At 43.6% G+C, this 21,032-nt stretch overlaps 1 protein-coding gene across 3 annotated transcripts in view; it reads left to right on the top strand.

Moving 5' to 3' along the window:
- Nucleotides 1-21,032, top strand: part of MSRA (methionine sulfoxide reductase A) — a 354,714-nt gene that overhangs the window by 229,432 nt on the left and 104,250 nt on the right. For all 3 annotated transcript variants that reach the window (XM_071742207.1, XM_071742209.1, XM_071742208.1), the window contains one exon: nt 9,946-10,052. In XM_071742207.1, the coding sequence (XP_071598308.1) occupies nt 9,946-10,052 (107 nt within the window). The remainder of the gene's footprint in view (nt 1-9,945; nt 10,053-21,032) is intronic.

The following is a 21,032-nucleotide window of genomic DNA, read 5'->3' as shown; positions in this document are numbered from 1 at the left end:
CCATCCTCAGCCCCTGTGCCACAGCTGCTGGGACACAGGGGTGCACAGGATGCTGGAAGTACTGGGAGGGATGGAGGAGAGAAGGGACCCATGGGTGCTGGGTGCTGGGGGAGGGTTGGGAGTGGTGAGGTGGCAGGGCAGATGGAGATGCCATAGTTTTCAGAACATGCTATGGGTGGGATTCTCTCCTCTTCCAAGACACTGTGGAGATAACTGGTAGAGTAGAGCCAGGAACTCAATATTTGTCAATATTTGCCCCTCCTGGCCAGGCCCTTGGAGCTGAGCTGATGGTGGTGGTCACCTCCCTGCCAAGCTGGGGTGGGAGGGAGCCCCAGGGCAGTGCCAGGGAGGAGGCAGAGGGGCCCATGATGGAGGAAGGGCTGTGAATTGTCCCCAAGTGTGTCCCTGGGCTGCCGGGGTTGGGGTCAGTCCTTCCCTCTGGTGGAGAAGGTTTGGGGGAGCTGGGGACCTGGAGGGGCCATGGGCAGGGCCATGGTTGGTTCTGTTTGAAGGAAAAGAAGGAAAGTTGGGACTGGCAGTGTTCTGTCCCACCTCCAGCTGCTTGGTAATGACACCAGAGTTCAAGGAGACTCTGGGTGATGGTCCCAGCCACATGGTTTAGTTTTGGGTAGTGCTGGGAGTAGCAGAGGGTTGGACTGGTGATCCTTTAGGATCCCTTCCCCTTGAGATGTTCCCTGATTGTATGAGTCTGACTTTGGCAGCTCCTCACAGGGAGAGAAAGGGTTAACAAGAGAGAGAAAAGAATTGTCACAGTCAATGGTTCAGTGTTCAGGTGGCAACCAGTAACAAGTGGTGTCCCTCAAGGGTTCCTGGACCAATACTATTCACTATCTTCACCAATGAAGTTGTTGAACAGCTCTACACCTAATTAATTGTTCAACTGTAAGATCAACTCATAAACTCACAGAATGCTTTGGGTTGGAATAGACCTTAAAGACTGCTGAGTTCTACCCCATATTCCATGGTCAGGGACACCTCCCACAGCCCAGGGTGCTCCAAGCCCCATCCAACCTGGGCTGAGACACTGCCAGGGATGGGGCAGCCACAGCTTCCTTGGGCATTTTGGGGCAGGATCTCACAACCATCTTGCAAAGAGTTTTTTCCTTATGTTCAGTATGGAATGGAATGGAAAAGAAAGAATTTTCAGTATGAAGGGACTTACAAGGAATATCTTTGATGCTCATTTAGCTTCAAAGCTACAGCAGAAAACCTGTAATGTAGTGTTTTGAAGAAAGAGACCAATATTTTTGCAGCTGACAAATTATCAACAACATTGCTGTAGACATTTATTTTTTTTTTAATATGTACATTCAAGTCAGAATTTATAGGGAAAACTTGTGTTTGCTGTTCTGATCCCAAAACAAACGGGGAAGACCAGAACTATACTTGTGTCCTTGACCCTGAAAGCCACAGATGGAGAAAGCTTTGTAAACCTTTTTGTTTATTGAGACTATAACATTTTCTTTAATTTGTGCAAGCTCATTAATGTACTGTAACCTTCTGAAGAAACTCTTTTATATTGCATTTATCCTTCCTGCACCCCAGCCTTGAAAATCATCAAGAACTCTCAATCCCCAGCACTGTAACTTAACTTCTTCTCTATTAACATTTTTCTCCTTTAATCATATGCTATAAAGAGTTTTACTTTCCCTTGGCAACTTTTAAGCTGTATAGATGTAATCATTACAGTGAGTGATGACATCAAGCCAGGGTGACATGGTGCAATTGATTTTTACTAAATAATTATATGATGAGCTGGAAGAAGGAGTTTTATTAGTCTTAGGATTGATTGGGGAAAAGAAAATGACCAATCAGTGCATCAGGTTTCTGCGGGTAGAAGAAAATAAGTGACATCTGCAGAAAAGTCTATAAATCACAGAAAAAAACCATGATAAAAATAAGAGATATGAACTGCCCTTTAAAATTTCACTGGGTGGCACAGAAGGGTCTCACAGACCTTGGTCATTTATCTCCATTATGGTTGGGATCCTCTTGAGAATTGCAAGCTTGACGAATGATGCCATTACTTTTTTTTTATTATTATTATTTTTCAACGTAGAGAATATAATGAGTGTTGTATAAGTATTACTTTCAAGTAATTAGGGGGTTGGGCCTTCAAAAGAAATCCCTGATTTCAACAATCTAGTAAATAAAGTGTGTTTCTCTTTAGCCATCCTTACGTAATAGATGAAAAAAAAAATCCCCATTTTGAAACAAATCTGCTTGTTTGCACTTAATTCTGCATTTTTAAAACAAAAGTCAAATAAAATATGAATTCTGTAGAAAGTCCTATTTCTTACTGACCTAAAGACAGCCTTGAGTTAGAGAGAAAGGGCAATAAGGTACCTAAGATGCTCAGAAGCTCAAACTGCAGCATAACACTTGGCAGTAACCTGGGAACTGCTTTAGGAGGGGAAATCTTTGTCCCAGTCTCTCTGTGGTTTTGGTAAAGCATGAAAACTCTCAAGGAAAAAGCACTGACCATCTGAATAAAACCAGGGATGATTTAATATACTTTGATGCGTTTAATATATTCACATTGAAGCAGAAGTGGTATTTACTATTTTGATACTAGAAACCAAGACTAAGTCATTCCTACCCAGGTGCATCACAAGGTACCAAAGTGTTGATACAAAGACTTTTTAGAGAGCCATTTCTTTGACTGCTGTCTCCATCTTGGTAAATAATGGGCTTTCCAGTGGGAATGTGTTTGTATCCCAGGCAGTCTCAGCCTGGGAATGGTTCCTTTTGCAGCATCCTGTATCAGGAAGAGCGTGGCCAGCAGGTCCAGGGAAGGGATTCTGCCCCTGTGCTCAGCCCTGGGGAGGCCACAGCTTGAGTCCTGTGTCCAGTTCTGGGCCCCTCAGCTCAGGAAGGAGCTTGAGGTGCTGGAGCAGGTCCAGAGAAGAGCAAGGAGGCTGGGAAGGGATCCAGCACAAGTGCTGTGAGGAAGGGCTGAGGGAGCTGGGGGTGTTGAGGCTGGAGAAGAGGAGGCTCAGGGGAGACCTCATCACTCTCTCCAACTCCCTGAAAGGAGGTTGGAGCCAGGGGGGGGTTGGGCTCTTTTCCCAGGCAACTCTCAGCAAGACAAGAGGGCACAAGAGGTCTCAAGTTGTGCCAGGGGAGATTTAGGTTGGACATTAGAAAGAATTTCTTTCTGGAGAGGGTGCTCAGACATTGGAATGGGCTGCCCAGGGAAGGGGTGGATTCTCCATCCCTGGAGATATTTCAAAAGAGCTTGGATGTGGCACTCAGTGCCATGGGCTGGGAACCACGGGGGGAGTGGAGCAAGGGTTGGACTTGATGAGCTCTGAGGTCCCTTCCAACCCAGGTGATTCTATGATTCTTTCTATCCAGGAGCCCATCACAGCTCCCTGTCTTTCCATCTACTTCCCTGTGGCCACAGATTTGTGCGTCATAGAAGTCAGAGCAAGAGGACAGATTTTGATTAATTGAAATTTTAGATTCTTTAGAGTGGTCCAGGCTGGGAACCACTGAGGTACTTTGGTCAGCCAGAGTGAAATTCCTAAGATCTAAACAATTTTAGAGCTGCAAATGTGCTCTGCTCCAGAGACAAGAGCTTTACAAGGACTGGCCAGTGCTCACACAGCCTTTGTGCTTGGGGCTCATACTCCTTGGCACCAGGCAGCAGTATCCAAATCTGCATATTTCTCTGACTCCAGGATAAATTTGTTCCTGCTGCTGCTGGACATGCTCCTGATCATCTTCTCAGGGTGACAGAGATTTGCATTTTTTTGCCTGACACCCCTGACCATGGTAAAGCACAAGCAGATGAAGTGGGGGGATTTTGCCAACTGGGTGTCAGAACTCTGAAGGACCTTACATGGGGGTCTGCTCTGAACCTTCTTACAGGAGTTACAAAGCAGGTAGAGCACCCAGGCTCTGGGGTCCTGCACATCATGCCAGGGACATCAGGTAGTCCTTGGTCCCAGTTTTAGCCAGTAACTGGGTGACAGATGCTCTCTGCCCGCTGCCCTCCCAGGGGAAGGTAAAAAAGGGAGTAAGAGAGAAAGAATTCAAGGTTGGAAAAAAAACCCCTTAGAATAGGTTGAATGATGTAGGAATAATTAAGATGATGGTGAATTACAAATACATCCAAATATGTAACCATGGAACCTGTGCCCCTCAGCTGGGACTTATTTCATGACCAGCCAAGTCCCAAACTGGGCTTAGCAGCAGATGGAGGTGCCTGAGTCCGTGGTCCCAGTAAAATTCCATAAAAGTCCTATTTGAGGGAGCAGGGGAAGGCAACCAGACTTGATGAACAATGTTCTTCTCCTTCAATACATGTGGCTCCTTCTCTAAAGATGCAGGAGCCACAGGAGAGATGCCAGACCCAACCAGTTGAGGCATCCCAATCCTAACTGCATTTAGGAGCCATTTTATACTGAGCACCATGGGAAGGATCATTGTGATTGATCCAAAGGAGTCACCTGACCCATCCTCTCCTCCCCATAAGCTCAGCTCCTCCTGCCCATTAAACCTTTTCCATGAAGAAGGTGGCAGGAGCTGGGGTTTGATCCCAGAAGCTCTCAGGTCAGTATAGCTGTAAGCAATTTTTATCCTGGTCTTCCCAAACCAGGGCATCCTTCAACATCTGTCTGGTTGTCTTTTGTTATTGAGATTAGAGGAGACTTTTTATGCATTATTTCCTTCTTTTATTGATGTTTCTGAAAGAGTTGGTGAAGGGCTTTGTTCCTCTCAGGTACCTCATTCCTTACTATATTTTGTTACCATCTTTAGGAAGCAAACACTTAATTATCATCTCAGCCTGGAATGAAAAGCTTGCTCCTTCATGCCCTACTTACAGATTTCACCATATATTATATCCTTGAGGAACAAAGCTATCTCCTGGATCTGCACTATATTTTGTCCCTAGATTGGCAGGTTTTGCACAGAGAGAGACTTCAAGACATCTTGCAGAAGAGGTCTTGTAGGCACTATGATATTCCCCTACCTAGAAGATTCAGCTGCTCTGCTGATGTGCAGCTGATGATCTGTAGGAATTATTCCTTCCTCCAGCAGTGAAGATTTAGGCAAACCTGATTCACTGGCTTTATTTGGAATTAAAGCAAAATCATGCCCATCTCTTAAAAACAGAGTTTGGTGTGAGTGAAAAAACCATCGTATTCTGATACAATTCTTCCTAGAGAATTTTTATGGGCAATCTGATCCCAAAATGTATCCTTACTGGTAATAAATATTGGTTTAATCCATCCAATCCATAATGGCAAAAACTTTTTACATTTATCTGTGACAATGTAACAAAGGCAGTAGTCATTCAAAGTGCTTCCAATCTCCATTTTTGTAATGTGTGATTACAATTTGAAGTAGATACCAATTTTGAAGGATGGTTAATAAATGTGCTTAAGTCATTTAATTACCTGAGGCCTTGTAGGCAAGTGGAATACCCCAATGCCTGGGGAGTTTATTTGTGGGTTTATTTGTGTTCTTTTAAACTTACAACAAATTTCTTGCCTTCAGAGGAACCATTTTGGTGCACACAAATGATCAACTGGCTCTTTGTCCCAGCAGAAAATTTTTTCAGTGTCTGAAATCTGAACTGTGTCTGATGTTGCTTGAACCAATGGCAACAGTCTTGAAAGTCATGGAATGCTTTGGGATGATAAAATGGTTCCAACCCCCCTGCCATGGGCAGGGACACCTCCCCCCAGCCCAGGATGCTCCAAGCCCCATCCAACCTGGGCTGAGACACTGCCAGGGATGGGGCAGTTTCCCATTCCATTGTCTCACCACCTCCAGTTCCCTTGTAAGAGTGGCTTTTGATTCAGCATCTTTATTAAGTGAATTATTTATGTTTTTTCATTCTTTTCTGAAGCCTGACATGTGTAACTGTTGTTACATTAAAAGAGGGAGAAAGAATGTCATGGCAGACAAAGTAAGAAAGACATTTCAGGGAAGGAAGGAAGGAAAATTAGCTACAGGAACATCATGGAATTGTTAGGTAGCCAAGCAGAGATAATTTTTTATTTAGTAGATTTTCTTTCAGACAGAGGCAAGACTGTTGAGCTGAATGATCCTACCCAGTTGTTTATTAAATCAAATTCCTTGCCTAGTTTGCTACTCCTTGAGTTAGTGAATCTCAACAAGTAATACTTGCCAGAGGGTTTAAAAAAAATCAGTGATAGACCATTGAGAAGTTAAGTTGTCACATATGAAGTACATTACAAATAACAACATCAACTTTAGCAACTGATATCTACGCACATGGAATTTATTTGATTTCAATATCTCATAGTCTTTGAGCCTAGGACAACATATTTGCTACTTTGAGGGAGATTTGGGTATAAATAGATTTAAGAAACGAGTCAAAACAAATGACATTTTAGCTTAGATGGTTGATCACATTAAAGCTGCAGTTTGGGGTCATTCTTACAGTGCCTGCTCAGGCTTCTTCCTAGCGAGTTGAGAGTTTAATGGTGCCAGCCAAGCCTTAAGTGCTAGGAGAGGCTGCTGTTACTGCAGAGTCTGGCTCCCTCCTTCAATCTAACTCTAGAATTTCATCACTGACCTTGTACAGCTCTTTGAGCTTTGCTAAAGCTGTGGGGATAATGTATATCTCAGTTTAGGAAGGATATCGAGGTCCTGGAGCAGGTCCAAAGGAGGCAACTGGGCTGGTGAAGGGACTCGAGCACAGATCCTATGAGGAGAGGCTGAGGGAGCTGGGGGTGTTGAGGCTGGAGAAGAGGAGGCTCAGGGGAGACCTCATCACTCTCTCCAAGTCCCTGAAAGGAGGTTGGAGCCAGGGGGGGGTTGGGCTCTTTTCCCAGGCAACTCTCAGCAAGACAAGAGGGCACAAGAGGTCTCAAGTTGTGCCAGGGGAGGTTTAGGTTGGACATGAGAAAGAATTTCTTTCTGGAGAGGGTGATCAGGCATTGGAATGGGCTGCCCAGGGAAGGGGTGGATTCTCCATCCCTGGAGCTATTTCAAAAGAGCCTGGATGTGGCACTCAGTGCCATGGGCTGGGAACCACGGGGGGAGTGGATCAAGGGTTGGACTTGATGAGCTCTGAGGTCCCTTCCAACCCGGCTAATTCTATGATTCTATGATTCTATGATTCTATGATATCCTTGATATGGGGACCTCAGGAAAGGGCTGTGGCTTGGGGTGTGTTGTTCAGTGAGAAACCTGATTTCCCATCTGGGTTGGGTGGTGCTTTGGCTTTCATTTGCTGTCTGTAGTTAAGCAACTTGGGCAAGAGAGCCTTATTTCTCAGCTGGTTTCTCTATAGATGTATTTTAAAATCAAAATCACTTCTCTTCTTAGCCTTCTCTTCATTAAATTAATTAAGCTGACCACTTCCCTATCACTCTGTAAAGGTGGCACGTGCATGTATTAACTGAGCTTGTTTATCTTCTCACTTGGAGCACTGTGCACATCAGCTCATGTGCAGCTCCTACTCCTCAAATCCACACTAGAAGCTGGCATGCTATCCAGTGAGCCTTCATTTAGAGAGATTTTTGTAATCTACTGCCTAGTCAGTTGTTAAGTGGTTTGTTAAGCAATAAATAGGGTTGTAGAATGCTAATGCTTAAGCTGACACATCAATCAGCATTAACATATCTTGGCAAAACTAATGCTTTCCTGGCCTGTATTCATTTATGCCTGTTCAGTAGCACTGGCTTTACTAGAACTCTTTACCACCCTAAATAACTTGCAAAGAAATGAGCAAAATATTCTCTGCCTTGCAGACCATGTTATTAAGTATTGATGAAGCACGTTGTTGTTGTTGTTCTTATGTGGAACAAAGTAACATTTTAGCTGCTGAAAAGTAACCCAAATAATCAGAAAATCTACTTTTTTAGAATTAAGTTCACTCCTGAATATCCCATTGATCACTGGGTTGTCCAAATGCCCTCGGAAAAAAATTTCTGCATCTCTTAGATCATAAATATTTCAGCCACATTTTGTTTTGCTGTTTATTATACTATCCTTTAAAGCAGTTTTCTGTTCCCTGGGAAAGTACACAAGGGATAAAAGTTATCATATTTTAATGAATAGTATGATGTTGATTGCATCTTTTTCCCCCCAGTACCACAGGCTCCTTCTCTACCCCCTGCCCTTTGCTAGAGGGGTAGCAGGACCTACAATTTTTCTCTGTTTCATCTCCACAGTCCTGAGAGTTCAGGGTAATCTTCAAAAGGGGCTTCTGTAACCTAGTGGCATTTAAAAGACAAATCCTGATGTGTTCCAGTTTATCTCAATTTGCAGTCACTCCAGCTTTTTCACTCACCCAACTTCATGTAAAACAGCAGACAGGCTCAAAATTCAGGCATTTTCTTGCAGCAAAGTGAAAAGTTCAGTTCTAGAATGCAAAACTGGGGAAGAAAGTCAGGAAGGACAGAAAGTGCATAACTGGAAAGTAGAAAACTGCACCTCCAGATCATTCTTAATGCTAAAGCTCCTCTCCAAGGCTGCTCTTTGGCTTTGTGGGATGCTCCATAGCAAAGCTGGCTGGTACTGCTGGCTGAGGGATTGGGGATGGAAAGAGATGAGAGACAGCAATGATTTTGGCCAGAGTGACTGCCTAGGACTGCACAATGCCAAAGGATATCTGGGCAAGTCACCTAAGGGGATGGTAAACTTCCCTCCTCTTTGGCCTCCTCTTTTATGGTTTTGTGGGTGGAATCCATCTCCTGCCATGGAAATTTGTTCCTGAGCAAGTTCCTAACTTTTGGAGGGGTCATGTATATCAGCACTGGCTACTCCTTGTACAAAAAATCCTAATTTCTGATATAATTTCAGAGAGTTACTGAGTCTATAGGTATGAAAGGAGCCTTCAGCAAAGTTGGAGGGGGATGGAATGAGAGCGTGGAATGACAGGATGAGGAGGAAAGGTTTTATGCTGGAAGATGGGAGATATCAGGAAGAAATTCTTGACTGTGAGGGTGGTGTGATCCTGGCCCAGGTTGCCCAGAGAGGTGGTAGATGCCCCATCTCTGGAAATATTCAGGGTCAGGTTGAGCAGGGGATGGAGCAACCCCATCGATTTGAAGATGTCCCTGCTCACTGTCTTTAAAGGTCCCTTCCCACCCAACCCAGTCTGTGATGCTGTGTGTAACTGGTTTCCTTTCCTAACATTAGATATAAGCAATATTGTATAGTTTTGCTATTCCTGTTATCCACATGTAAGTTGCAAATAGAATTTATTAAGAGATTAATAAATTTTCTATGTCTCCAAAATTGAACTTAACTTTAACAGCCCAGTTGTGAAAGGGTTGGTGTCCCTCAGCATTACTCTATAACTCTATAATGAAACAAGTAACATTCTCCAAACCTTCTCCTTAGGATACTTCTCTATCAGAGTCCTTTTTGGAGCTCAGATTTGAGACCTTCATAAGAGTGGTTCCTTCTCTCCATAACTGATGATGGTAGGAGCAGAATTAATTCAGCAACACATCCCTGCTAGTCTTCCAGCAAGATTATTGCTTTCTGAATACAGGAGAACAACTAATTATCTCGGGGGGCTTTTTATACCTTTCTCCCATTGAGATGAAGCAGAAGAAAATTTTTAAGAACTGAGTAAATAAACTTTTTTTTTTTTTTTGTAGCCATTTGCATGCTTTAAAATAAATATTTTAAGAGTATCTTGATTGCAGCAACTGCAGCTTGATTATTTAAGGTTTTACATGTGCATTTGACTACTGCATGAAGCATCAAAATGCAAAATGCTCATGTTTCATTTGCATGGCATTTAGAAAGAGGACTGTTTAACCAAAGAAAGAGTTTTGGGGCTTCCTACAAGTACCTACTGAGTATGCACATAAGAGACATGCTAATCCAGGCACGTAGAAGTTCCAAATTGAGGTCTGCTGAACTGGTACCTGCAGCCCAGGCAGGGAGGATGCTCCTCATGGTGTGCTCTGGGTTCTCTCTCCCCAGGGATGCGACAAGGGAACGACGTGGGCACCCAGTATCGCTCAGCCATCTACACCTTTTCTCAGGAACAGATGGAAGCTGCCTTGAGATCTAAGGAAGAATATCAAAAGGTAATATTGGGCAGGGTGTGGAATTGCTTCCTGAGGTCAAAGATGTCACCCATTAGCACCAAAACAGTTTTTGTGCTGTGCGTCGTCTCCGTCTTGCTCTTGGAACTCCTTATCCCAGTGGTGAACTTCCATCCTGTTTGCTTTAAATGCCAACTTCTATGAAATGTTTGTTTTGTTTTACCTGTGTGAGTCATTTTTTTTAGCATTGCAGAAAGAAAAACAGCTACTAGTGTGGAGATTGCTTTAATCTCTTCAAGAGTTTTTTTTTTTTTTTTTTTTTTTTTTTTAGCGTGGGTGAGGCAGAGCAAAAGTCTTTGATCTTAAAGCAATTCAAACATATCTGGACCCCATCCTCTGAAGGGTGTAGCCAAAATCTCAGATCCAAGAGTTTTTGAACACTTGGGGAAAGTTCTGATCATTATTTGAGCTTGGTAACTCAGAAATATCCACCTGCTGCTTACAAGGTGCTTCTCATCAAGCCATTCCATAAATGTCTGTGATTAAATGTGACAGTCTGTGACTTAGTAGAACCATTTGTTTTGACACCAGGATCTGTGTGAGAGAAGATTGACCATTTCCCTTTCTGTACACAGCCCTATTTTTCAGTGACAATGGATTCTGTCTCTTCCCTGTCACATAAGCTATTATTTAACTAAAGGCAAAGGGATTAGTGTCCTGTAGTGTTGCTTCATTGTAATTGCTGTCTGATCTGCCTAATGGCCTTGACAATGCAAGATCCAGATTCTACAGCAGAGATGCATCAATTCTTTTAACTTCTGTGAAATAAACCACATCCAGGACATCAGGGCAATAGACAACCTATTAAGGAGTCCTAAAAGAACATCAACATTCATGCCTTTGCTTGTGCTGTGGCTTCACTGAAGGGTGATGCTGAAGAGTGAAGGTTTGTGCTGAATATCTGATGGTAACAGTGTTTTGAGGAGTGAGGATTTCTGCATCAGAAGCAGGTATCAAGGTGCTGAGCTCTTGTGCCACTTTGGGTCCCCTAAATGCCTGCCTGGCATTGGTGGGGTGAGCTCTGTGTCTGCACTTCTCGGGCCGGTTTGTGGATGCAGCTGGTGTTCCTCTGCCTGCAAAGAGATCCTCTGAACAGCAAGGAACTCATTTGCAAGTCCTCCTTAGCAGTGTGATAGCTGTGCATGTAAATTAAGTGCTGGGTGACATGTATATTTTCTCAGGAGTAGCTGAACACATGGGGCTAAGTCAGTCTTGCAGGTGTTTATCTGTGTTAACAGAGTGGTTTCTGGAGGGTCGGTGTTCATATTCAGAACTTCTTTCCACTCATTGTTTCCCTTCAATCTGTTGCTTTTCCAAAGTGGTTTTGATCCTTTTTTTTTTTTGTTAACATCTGCTGACCAATAGGACATGGTAAATCTCACAGCTTTCAGTTTGCTTTACCAACTCTGTTATGCTCTCCTGTTACTCGACGTTAAATTAATACGGACTTCAAAGCAAAATTAGGATGTAGATGATTGCAATAGGATACTGCAGAAATTTCCATCATCAATAGGTTTCCTTAATGGCACCATTTAAAATTTACCTACTTTGAAGTCTATCACCATTTGAACAGTATGGGTAATTAGTACATTTATATAATTAGGCAGAACTGTGTAAGTGATCGCATGCAGAGTTTGTTTTTGCACTTAAGAAAGAGGAAGGAAGGGACTGTGTTGCCAACTAAGAAAACAGGGCAAATCTCTACTGAAATTCCTAAAGGATATGTGGCTTCTCTCTGTTATCAACAATATCCACAATATTCTCTTCTGTGGCATTGCAGTAGCAGTGGAATGGTTGTGCTTGGAATCATACTGAGCAAACAATATGCTCAGGAATCCCTTTTCCTCTGAAATGTTTTGCATTCCATTATTTTAATGTAAATGCAACACAACCACTTCCCTTATTATTGCAGCCATTTAACTTAAATGCCAGCTCTTCTGGCAGTCACACGTGTATCTATGAACCTGATAATGACAATAAAAACACTTGGGGATGACATAACCCCGGATTTTTCCAGGATAAGCAGTGGTTCACACCCCAAAGAGGGGAAGGAATAACAAAAACTAGAACTGCAATACCTGCAAAAAATATAAGGGACTGTAGAGGCTTTGGCACAGCAGAAGAATAAAATCAGAGGTATTTATATAATTTGACATGTGCTCTTAGGTATCCTTGTGAGCTGAGGACCTGGAATAAAGTTGAGAATGCCTTTCAGATAGAAAATTGTGTGACTGCTAGATGGTTTGGGTTATTTGTTTGGTTGTTGTTTTGTTGTTTTGTTGTTTTGTTGTTTTGTTGTTTTGTTGTTTTGTTGTTTTGTTGTTTTGTTGTTTTGTTGTTTTGTTGTTTTGTTGTTTTGTTGTTTTGTTGTTTTGTTGCTTTGTTGCTTTGTTGCTTTGTTGCTTTGTTGCTTTGTTGCTTTGTTGCTTTGTTGCTTTGTTGTTTTGTTGTTTTGTTGTTTTGTTGTTTTGTTGTTTTGTTGTTTTGTTGTTTTGTTGTTTTGTTGTTTTGTTGTTTTGTTGTTTTGTTGTTTTGTTGTTTTGTTGTTTTGTTGTTTTGTTGTTTTGTTGTTTTGTTGCTTTGTTGCTTTGTTGTTTTCTTGTTTTCTTGTTTTCTTGTTTTCTTGTTTTCTTGTTTTCTTGTTTTCTTGTTTTCTTGCATAAAGCCAGATTTGCTTGTTAACCTAAAGGGAACATTTTTATTCCCTGGGGTCAGAAGCTACCCAACCCCATGTTTTATATCATATTTATATCCTGAATTCCTGCCTCCATGCCAGGTTAGCTTGCAGCCCTTGCTCCTCCCTAGAAGCCAGGTACTCATTTTTCAGCCCAGTATGGGCTGAGAGAAGCAGCTCTGCAGAACAAAGCAGTTTGTACTGAGGACCCAGACCACACTGTGTGCAGGTCAAGATGGTTTGCTCTTCACTCACTGGAGTTTGGTCCTCTGGACCATGTGCCACCACCAGATGGAAGTCAACAGTGCATTTCTGGTTTAGTTCTGTCAAAAGCAGTTGGGTTCATCCATCCCCAGAGCACTCCTGTGATGTGAACCAAAGCATGATAAGTGATAACCATCAGGAGATGTATTTAAAAAGCACATTTCTGCTCCAAACACTGATCATAGGAGCATTTTGATTAGAAAAAGAACTTTAATATTATATTGCAGTCCCAACTGTTCATAGAATCATAGAATTAGCTGGGTTGGAAGGGACCTCAGAGATCATCAAGTCCAACCCTTGATCCACTCCCCCCGTGGTTCCCAGCCCATGGCACTGAGTGCCACATCCAGGCTCTTTGGAAATATCTCCAGGGATGGAGAATCCACCCCTTCCCTGGGCAGCCCATTCCAATGCCTGATCACCCTCTCCAGAAAGAAATTCTTTCTAATGTCCAACCTAAACCTCCCCTGGCACAACTTGAGACCTCTTGTGCCCTCTTGTCTTGCTGAGAGTTGCCTGGGAAAAGAGCCCAACCCCCCCTGGCTCCAACCTCCTTTCAGGGAGTTGGAGAGAGTGAGGAGGTCTCCCCTGAGCCTCCTCTTCTCCAGCCTCAACACCCCCAGCTCCCTCAGCCCTTCCTCACAGCACTTGTGCTGGATCCCTTCCCAGCCTCCTTGCTCTTCTCTGGACCTGCTCCAGCACCTCAAGCTCCTTCCTGAGCTGAGGGGCCCAGAACTGGACACAGGACTCAAGCTGTGGCCTCCCCAGGGCTGAGTGCAGTTGACCCAACACTGCCAAGTCCACCCCTAAACCATGTCCCTAAGCACCCACATTTGGTGTAGCTTTCACCTTTAGGGTAGTGCTGTGCTTGAGGGGAAAAATTCTGTAGTTAAGTGGCCCACAGCCCTCTCTCCTACCAACCTACAAGCATCATCATGTGCATTGAGCCCAAGTATCCTGCAAGGGTGCAAGTGCATCTATTTTAAGTTGTGAAACTTATTGCTGATTCATGCAGCTGTTTTAACAGCTGAGAAGTGGCAAGAAAATGATGAATATGCATCAAGCCATGCATCTTGGGCTGTTGATGAAGCTGGATGCATGCAGTCAGAGCCAGGTAGTGGTAGTGTTGATTTTAATACAATAGTGCTGCCAGTAAAGGGTAACACGGTGTAAATATAATCAGAAAAAAAATAAAATAAAATGAGGGCCAGGGCTTGGTGAAGGTACCATGAATGAGCTGTTTCATCAGTTCTGCCTGAAGCTGATGTTTTTTAATACAGTTGAACCTGAGGTTACTTAATTTTCAAGACAGTTGCTAGGCTGGGTTTGGTTTTCACATGAATTCTCCAGGCAATAATCCAAATAGTGAAATCAGAGTGGGGAGAAGTTTGCAGTTGTTCTTTCTGAATCAGAGGCCTTGCAGTTGTTTTGTCAAGTGCTAACACTGAGTTTTCAGGCGTATCATGAGTCCCCCAACCCTTGTCTGGATTATATTAAAGTAAAATTCAGAAATGCCATCATCTCTGCATCCTAGGTAGGACAGCACTGACAGCCTTGTGCACAGAGAGGTAAAAAACAGGTTACAAAAGCAAATATTTGGATGGAGAAGATCCTTCCACAAAGCAGCCAAAGGGCCTCACTGTGAGTGGTTAAGAATTAAGTGAATTTGAGCTCTTCATGGAGGTGATGGGAGCAGGCAGCAAGCTCATGATTTGTTAGAGTCAAGAGAAGTTGGTGGGGAGAGTGGTTGTGATTTGCTCTTCTGGTTGTAAATCTGCAGAAACTTATAAGGGCTCAAAGAGACAGGAGTATAGAAATGTTGAAATTTTATCCAGACATTAAAAGTGTGGCCTTTACTGAAGTCCAGAAAAAAACAAAACAAAACAAAACAAAACAGGGAGTGTTTTTTTTTATTGAATATATAGGAAATGTAGATGGAATACTGAAGCACTGAAGTAATTGTTTTGGGCTTTTTTTTCCCTTGGAAATGGATGGAGCTTTGCTAGAATGTAAGTAAATGTAAATTTAAAAAAATAAGTAAATGTAAATGAAAAAGGTTTGGACTGTAATGCTATAATCTTTGAAAGTTTCTCTGCAAGAGTGTGTTGTGATGCTGACAGAAATCCTCTCTGAAATCTAAACCAGCTGGTCAACAGATTGGAAAAAAAATATCAAATAATAACTGAAATAATAACTGCACCAAAGCCAGAATTAGAAAAAAAAAAAAAAAAAAAAAAAGAATAGTTGCTAAAAAAGTACATGAAGTTCAAAAAGTATTTCAAATAGAGGTGAAAAGGTTAAGTTTTAAAATTAAAATTTAGTATAAATATAAAAAATCCAGGCAATTGAAACTCACCCACTGCACAATATGTTAGTCTGGAGAACAGTCTCTCTTTGGAAATGTTGGGACCTATAAAAGTGTAGGTGGGTAGATGTGCTGTAGATCTGGAAGGGAACAGCATCTTCTATGATGCTCAGAGGAGAGACTTGATCACACTGCAGCCACAGCAAAAATATTCTGTGCAAGTCTGAAAAACATGCTCAGTTAAATGACTGCAGTGTCTTACTTGGTCAAATAGTAATTTTCTTTGAGTTTTGTCAAACAGAATTTTCCGTTCATTTGAAGAAGACTTGGGCTGCAGAAAATTAATTTGACCAAATATGTAAAATGTCTTTTTTTCAACCAAAAGGATAACTGTGCTGAACTAAATTCTCTATTGCTGTAACTCCACAAGAGTTCACATATTTGTACAGTGGGTTAGTTGTACCCATGTGCTTTACTGCATGTGTGCTGAGAAGGGAATCCTCCAACCAGCAACTTCAAATGTACTGTTTGGTTTCACAGATGAAGGTATTGGCACATCTGAACATGAAGCACCATTGGTTTTTCTCTGTGCTTCTGTGTTTTCATTCTGCATTGGTTTTAGAATGATGAGGTTGTGGTTGTTTTTTGTTTTTTTTTATGGGGGGGGGGCGTGAGGTAGATTTTTTTGTTTGTTTGTTTATTTTGTTGGTTTCTTAACTTTTAGAGCTCTGAATAGTTCTATGATAAATCATGGATGACCATGTTGGAAGGGACCTTCCAAAGTCACCTCATCCAACTGCACTGCAGTGAGCAGGGAAATCTTCAACTGGATCAGTCTTGAATGTTTCCATTCTTCAGCCTCTTTAGGCAACCTGGGCCAGTGTCTTGCCACCCTCAGCATAAACATTTTCTTTCTAATATCATCTGAATCTCTCCTTTTTTAGTTTCAAACCATCACCCCTGTCCTATTGGTACAGGCCCTGCTAAAAAGTCAGTCCCCATGTTTTTTGTAGGCTCCCCTTAAGTATTAAAAGGCTCCCTAGAGACTTCTGCAGGCTGAATAACTTCAACTCCTCAGCCTTTCCTCATAGCAGAGGAGTTGTAGGCATCAGACCAGTTTTTGTGTGTGTATTTTGCAGATACAAAAATACAAATAAATTTTATATGTATCAATACCTCAAGGAGCAATAAATGCCTACATTTAGGTAGCTGATTTTAGGCATTCCCCTGATGTCTCCTTAATGTAATGGAAGTTCAGATATCCAATTCACATGTGGATCTCAGTAAGTGTAAACCAGGGGATGGATGGATGGATGGATGGATGGAGGGGTGGATGGATGGATGGAGAGGTGGATGGGTGGATGGGTGGATGGAGAGGTGGGTGGGTGGATGGAGAGCTGGGTGGATGGAGATGTGGATGGATGGATGGGTGGATGGGTGGATGGGTGGATGGGTGGATGGATGGATAGGTGGGTGGATGGATAGGTGGGTGGATGGATGGGTGGATGGATGGATGGATGGATGGATGGATGGATGGATAGGTGGATAAGTGGATGGATGGATGGATGGATAGGTGGATAAGTGGATGGGTGGATGGGTTGGTGGATGGGTGGATGGGTTGGTGGATGGGTGGATGGGTTGGTGGATGGGTGGATGGGTTGGTGGATGGATGGATGGATTCTGCAGAATAACAGCAACAGTGAATTAGCACTGGTCAGAAGAAGAGGCAACAATCTCTACAGCTCAGCAGCCTGACAGACACTGTGAAACTTTGATGAAGTTCCTATGGGATGGGCTCAGTTTGGGCCCAAATGGAACCATCGAGGCCTCTGCTCACCCCCCCACCCTCACTGTGGGGCAGGGAGGAGAAAACCCACCCAGAGGGAGGTTTACTTTCTACAATTACAGTCTAACAGGCAAAAACCAGACAGGTCCAACTTGGGAAGAAAAACTAATTTAATCTACCAGGAGAAAGCAAAAACATGGACAGATTTTAGCACCTCCCCCCCCCCTCCCCGCGTTCCTTCACTGCCGCCTCCCCTCAGGGCACAGGGGACGGGCAGGGGGGTTCAGGCTCAGTTCCCCACATGGGGTTTCTGCTGCTTTTCCTCCTCAGGGAAGGATTCCTCACGTTCTTCCCCCATTCCAATGTGGGGTCCCTCTGATGGGGCAGAGTCCTTGAGGAACGCCTGGGACATGAGTCGCTCCCATGGGGTGCAGTCCCTCAGGAACAGAGCGGGGCTGCCCACAGAGTCGTGGCTGCTGTGGGAACTGTCACCTCCCCTGGAGCAGAGCCCTCCATGGCTGCAGATCCACATCTGCCCCTCTCCAGCGTCCTTCAGCTCCACATTTTCCCACCCGTGGCACTTCAGGGGCTACAAACAGACTTCTGTCCCTCCGTGCTCCTCCATGGGTTGCAGGGGCACAGCTGCCATCTCACCATGGGCTGTGGGGAATCTCTGCTTGAGAACCTTCTCCCCCTCCTTTCTTCTCACTGACCTCAGTGTCTTTGTTTTGCTGTTGATTCCTTTCACCTCCTCCTCTTTATTTATATCTTTGCAGTTTTGTTTCCCCTTTATGAACATGTTCCTCACAGAGGCACATCCAGCTTCCCAGCTCTGCTCAGCCCAGGCCAGAGGCAGGACCAGGGTTGGAACTGGGGGATTTTCCAGCAGATTCTCACAGGAGCCACCTCTGTGCCCCCTCCTCAATTTCCAGAACACTGCACTGACCCAAGACACATGGCTGTGACACCAAGGTCCTCCATGGCTGCAGATCCATATCTGCCCCTCTCCACCATCCTTCAGCTCCACATTTTCCCACCTGTGACACTTCAGGGGCTACAAACAGACTTCTGTCCCTCCGTGCTGCTCCATGGGCTGCAGGGGCACAGCTGCCATCTCACCATGGGCTGTGGGGAAACCCCTGCTCAGGCACCTTTCCTTCTCCTTTCCTCACTGACCTTGATAACTTTTCTCTGGCATTGCTCTCTCACCACCTTCCCCGAAGGTCTTTTCTATAATATTTTTGCAGTTTCATTTTCCCTTTGTTGAATATATTACTTGGGCATCCAGCTTCCCATATCTGCTCGACCTTGGGCCGAGGAGGGGCAGGGACTGGAACTGGGGGATTTTCCAGCAGCTTCTCACAGGAGCCACCCCTGTGGCCCTGCTTCCAAAACCCCCCCTGCACTGACCCAAGACAGATCACAGAATGGTTTGGGTTGGAAGGGACCTTAAAGCTCATCCAGTTCCACCCCTCCTGCATGGGCAGGGTCACCTCCCCCAGCCCAGGGTGCTCCAAGCCCCATCCAACCTGGGCTGAGACACTGCCAGGGATGGGGCAGCCACAACTTCTCTGGGAAACCTGGGCCAGGGTTTCACCACCCTCAAATTAAAGAATTTTTTCCTAATGTCCAACCTAAAACTCCCCTCTTCAAGTGGTAACCCGTTTCCCCTTGTCCTCTCCCTACCCCCCTGTGTCCAAAGCCCTCCCCCAGCTTTCTTGTAGCCCTTCAAATATTGGAAGGTCATCTCAGAGCCTCCTCTTTCTGCAAGCAATTTGGTATTTTGGGGAATTTGAGTCAACTGCAGGTTCAGGGGATTGTAATATTTGCATATGGGGTATGGGCTTATTCTTCTTGACTTAAAATTTGCAAACAATTGCTCTCACTACACCCCTGTGTTGAAAGCCCATATAAAAACATGATGTGGGTATAGCCTGGCAACCTCCCTGTATATTTTATCTTTGTTATCATAGCAAAGAGGATACATTTAAAAATTGGGATTTCCTGCCGAACGCAATGAACTTTGGAGCAGAAACGGGCAAGGAAATGAAGTGGTCAGGATTGGGTTTTTCAGGGCTGGGGGAATGCCTGTTCCCAGCCCCACAGGATGGATCAGTTCTGAGATTTTAATTGCATGAAGGAATGCCTGGTGGGGAGAATTTACAACATTCAGCTGTGGTTTTATGTAAGTGCTGCGTGAGTTTAGGACATGCTTTGGCTGGGAGACAGTTTTTCACGTGTTTTTTGGCTGGGAAAACTGAAATAGCTCTTTTAAAAAGTAGGTTGTTGTTATTAAAGCAATAGAATGGAGTCTATAAAAAAAAAAAAAAAAAAAAGAAAAGCACACCACCTGCTTACTCCTCTTCAAATTATGTCTATTTCAGAGCTTTACATATTAAATTGTCTTTGTTACACTCTGATGTGAATAGTAGCTACTTGATGTCTGATTGATGGTGGTAGTCCTTATGAAAATAAGCAAACCTGATCTGATAAGCAAGGCCATTATTTATTTTCTAGTCACTCATCTGTGCTGCAGAGCTACCCTTTTCATGCTCAGCCCTTCTCTGAGAAAGCTGTGTTCAGATGAGGAGGTTTTGTGTGAGCAGTTCCTAACTCTTTTTCTATTACTTTAAACCACAGACAATTTGACTTTTTTGTCAGCCCAAGAAAATTTGGTCACTTTGCAGCAGAAAGATAGCTCAGAACCAGCACACACTTCTGATTGCATTGCTGGATGACAGTGGCAACAAGATGAAAGCTTTAATGGCACGAGCTTAGGATGCTGTAGTTGGCTTGTCTGAGTTTCTCAGAATAAAAACTTCTGAGAGGTGGCTTGTCCTATCATTAGCAGTGATTATCAGCCCACTTATACTTTCTTTATGGAGCCTGTGCTGAAATGCATCTATATGAATATAGAATATATATATATAGATATATGAATATATCTATTTTTCCCCCCATCTGGACAGAGAATTCTGTTATGATTGACATGTCAGCACCCCGTGGTTTCCTCTGCAGCCATAACATGTAACTTCAGGCTTCACACAACGTGATAGCTATTGTTTATCTGAATTTTCTCTCTTAATAATTTTTCCTACACTTCTGTGCTGTAGCATCTCATGTTGTAGGAGAATAAACATTTTAACATCTCCACTCGGATGACTGTGTTTTGAAGCAACGAAATGTCCAGGGTGTTGATGTTCATGGGAGAACACAGCTGAGCATCCCTGGAGCAGAAAGGTGGATTAAGGCCACCTCTCAAAATTCATGGAGGCAGGGAAATGCCACCATCCTGTGCTTGGGTGCTGCTAATTTTCTACTATTTCTGCTCCTCTGGATGCAGCAGCCACACGTGTTGCTTCCTTTTATCAATGCCAGAGAAGGCAAGATTTATTTTTTTTTTTATTAGCTTTTGATTCTACATATATGCTGCTCATTTGATCAAAGGCTGGTGGGTGTTTCACTGAGCCCTTTGACTGTTGCAAATAGAGCTAATCATGCATTTGAAGTTAGGGCTACGAACAACATTATGAAACCACACTTTCTAGTTTACAATCATTTTTTCAGCTGGGAGGTCATGCAGTTCAGCCAAGAAGCCATTTGCTTTATTGTGCTGGGAACGTGTAGCCAGTGCTCCCAGCTAAGGCTTATATTGGACTTTTAAGCTAATATTAGAAATTGGCCTGCAATAAACTAATGTAAATATCAAATAGATCTGACTGGGGAGAACGGGCTGTAAATAAAACATTTCCTGCTTTGTGTCGCTTGCTCTGTTCAGCTTGTCAGTAATGTAAAAACACCCTAAATGTCCCAGTATAGGTTGGGGGCTGAGCTGCTGGAGAGCAGTGTAGGTGAAAGAGACCTGGGGGTCCTGGTAGACAAGAAGATGACCATGAGCCAGCAATGTGCCCTTGTGGCCAAGGCCAATGGCAT

The sequence above is a fragment of the Heliangelus exortis genome, chromosome 3 (genome assembly GCF_036169615.1).
Source record: "Heliangelus exortis chromosome 3, bHelExo1.hap1, whole genome shotgun sequence".
NCBI classification, from domain to species: domain Eukaryota; kingdom Metazoa; phylum Chordata; class Aves; order Apodiformes; family Trochilidae; genus Heliangelus; species Heliangelus exortis.
The sequence above is the reverse complement of the archived record's forward strand: the minus strand, read 5'-3'. Positions and strand labels throughout refer to the sequence as shown.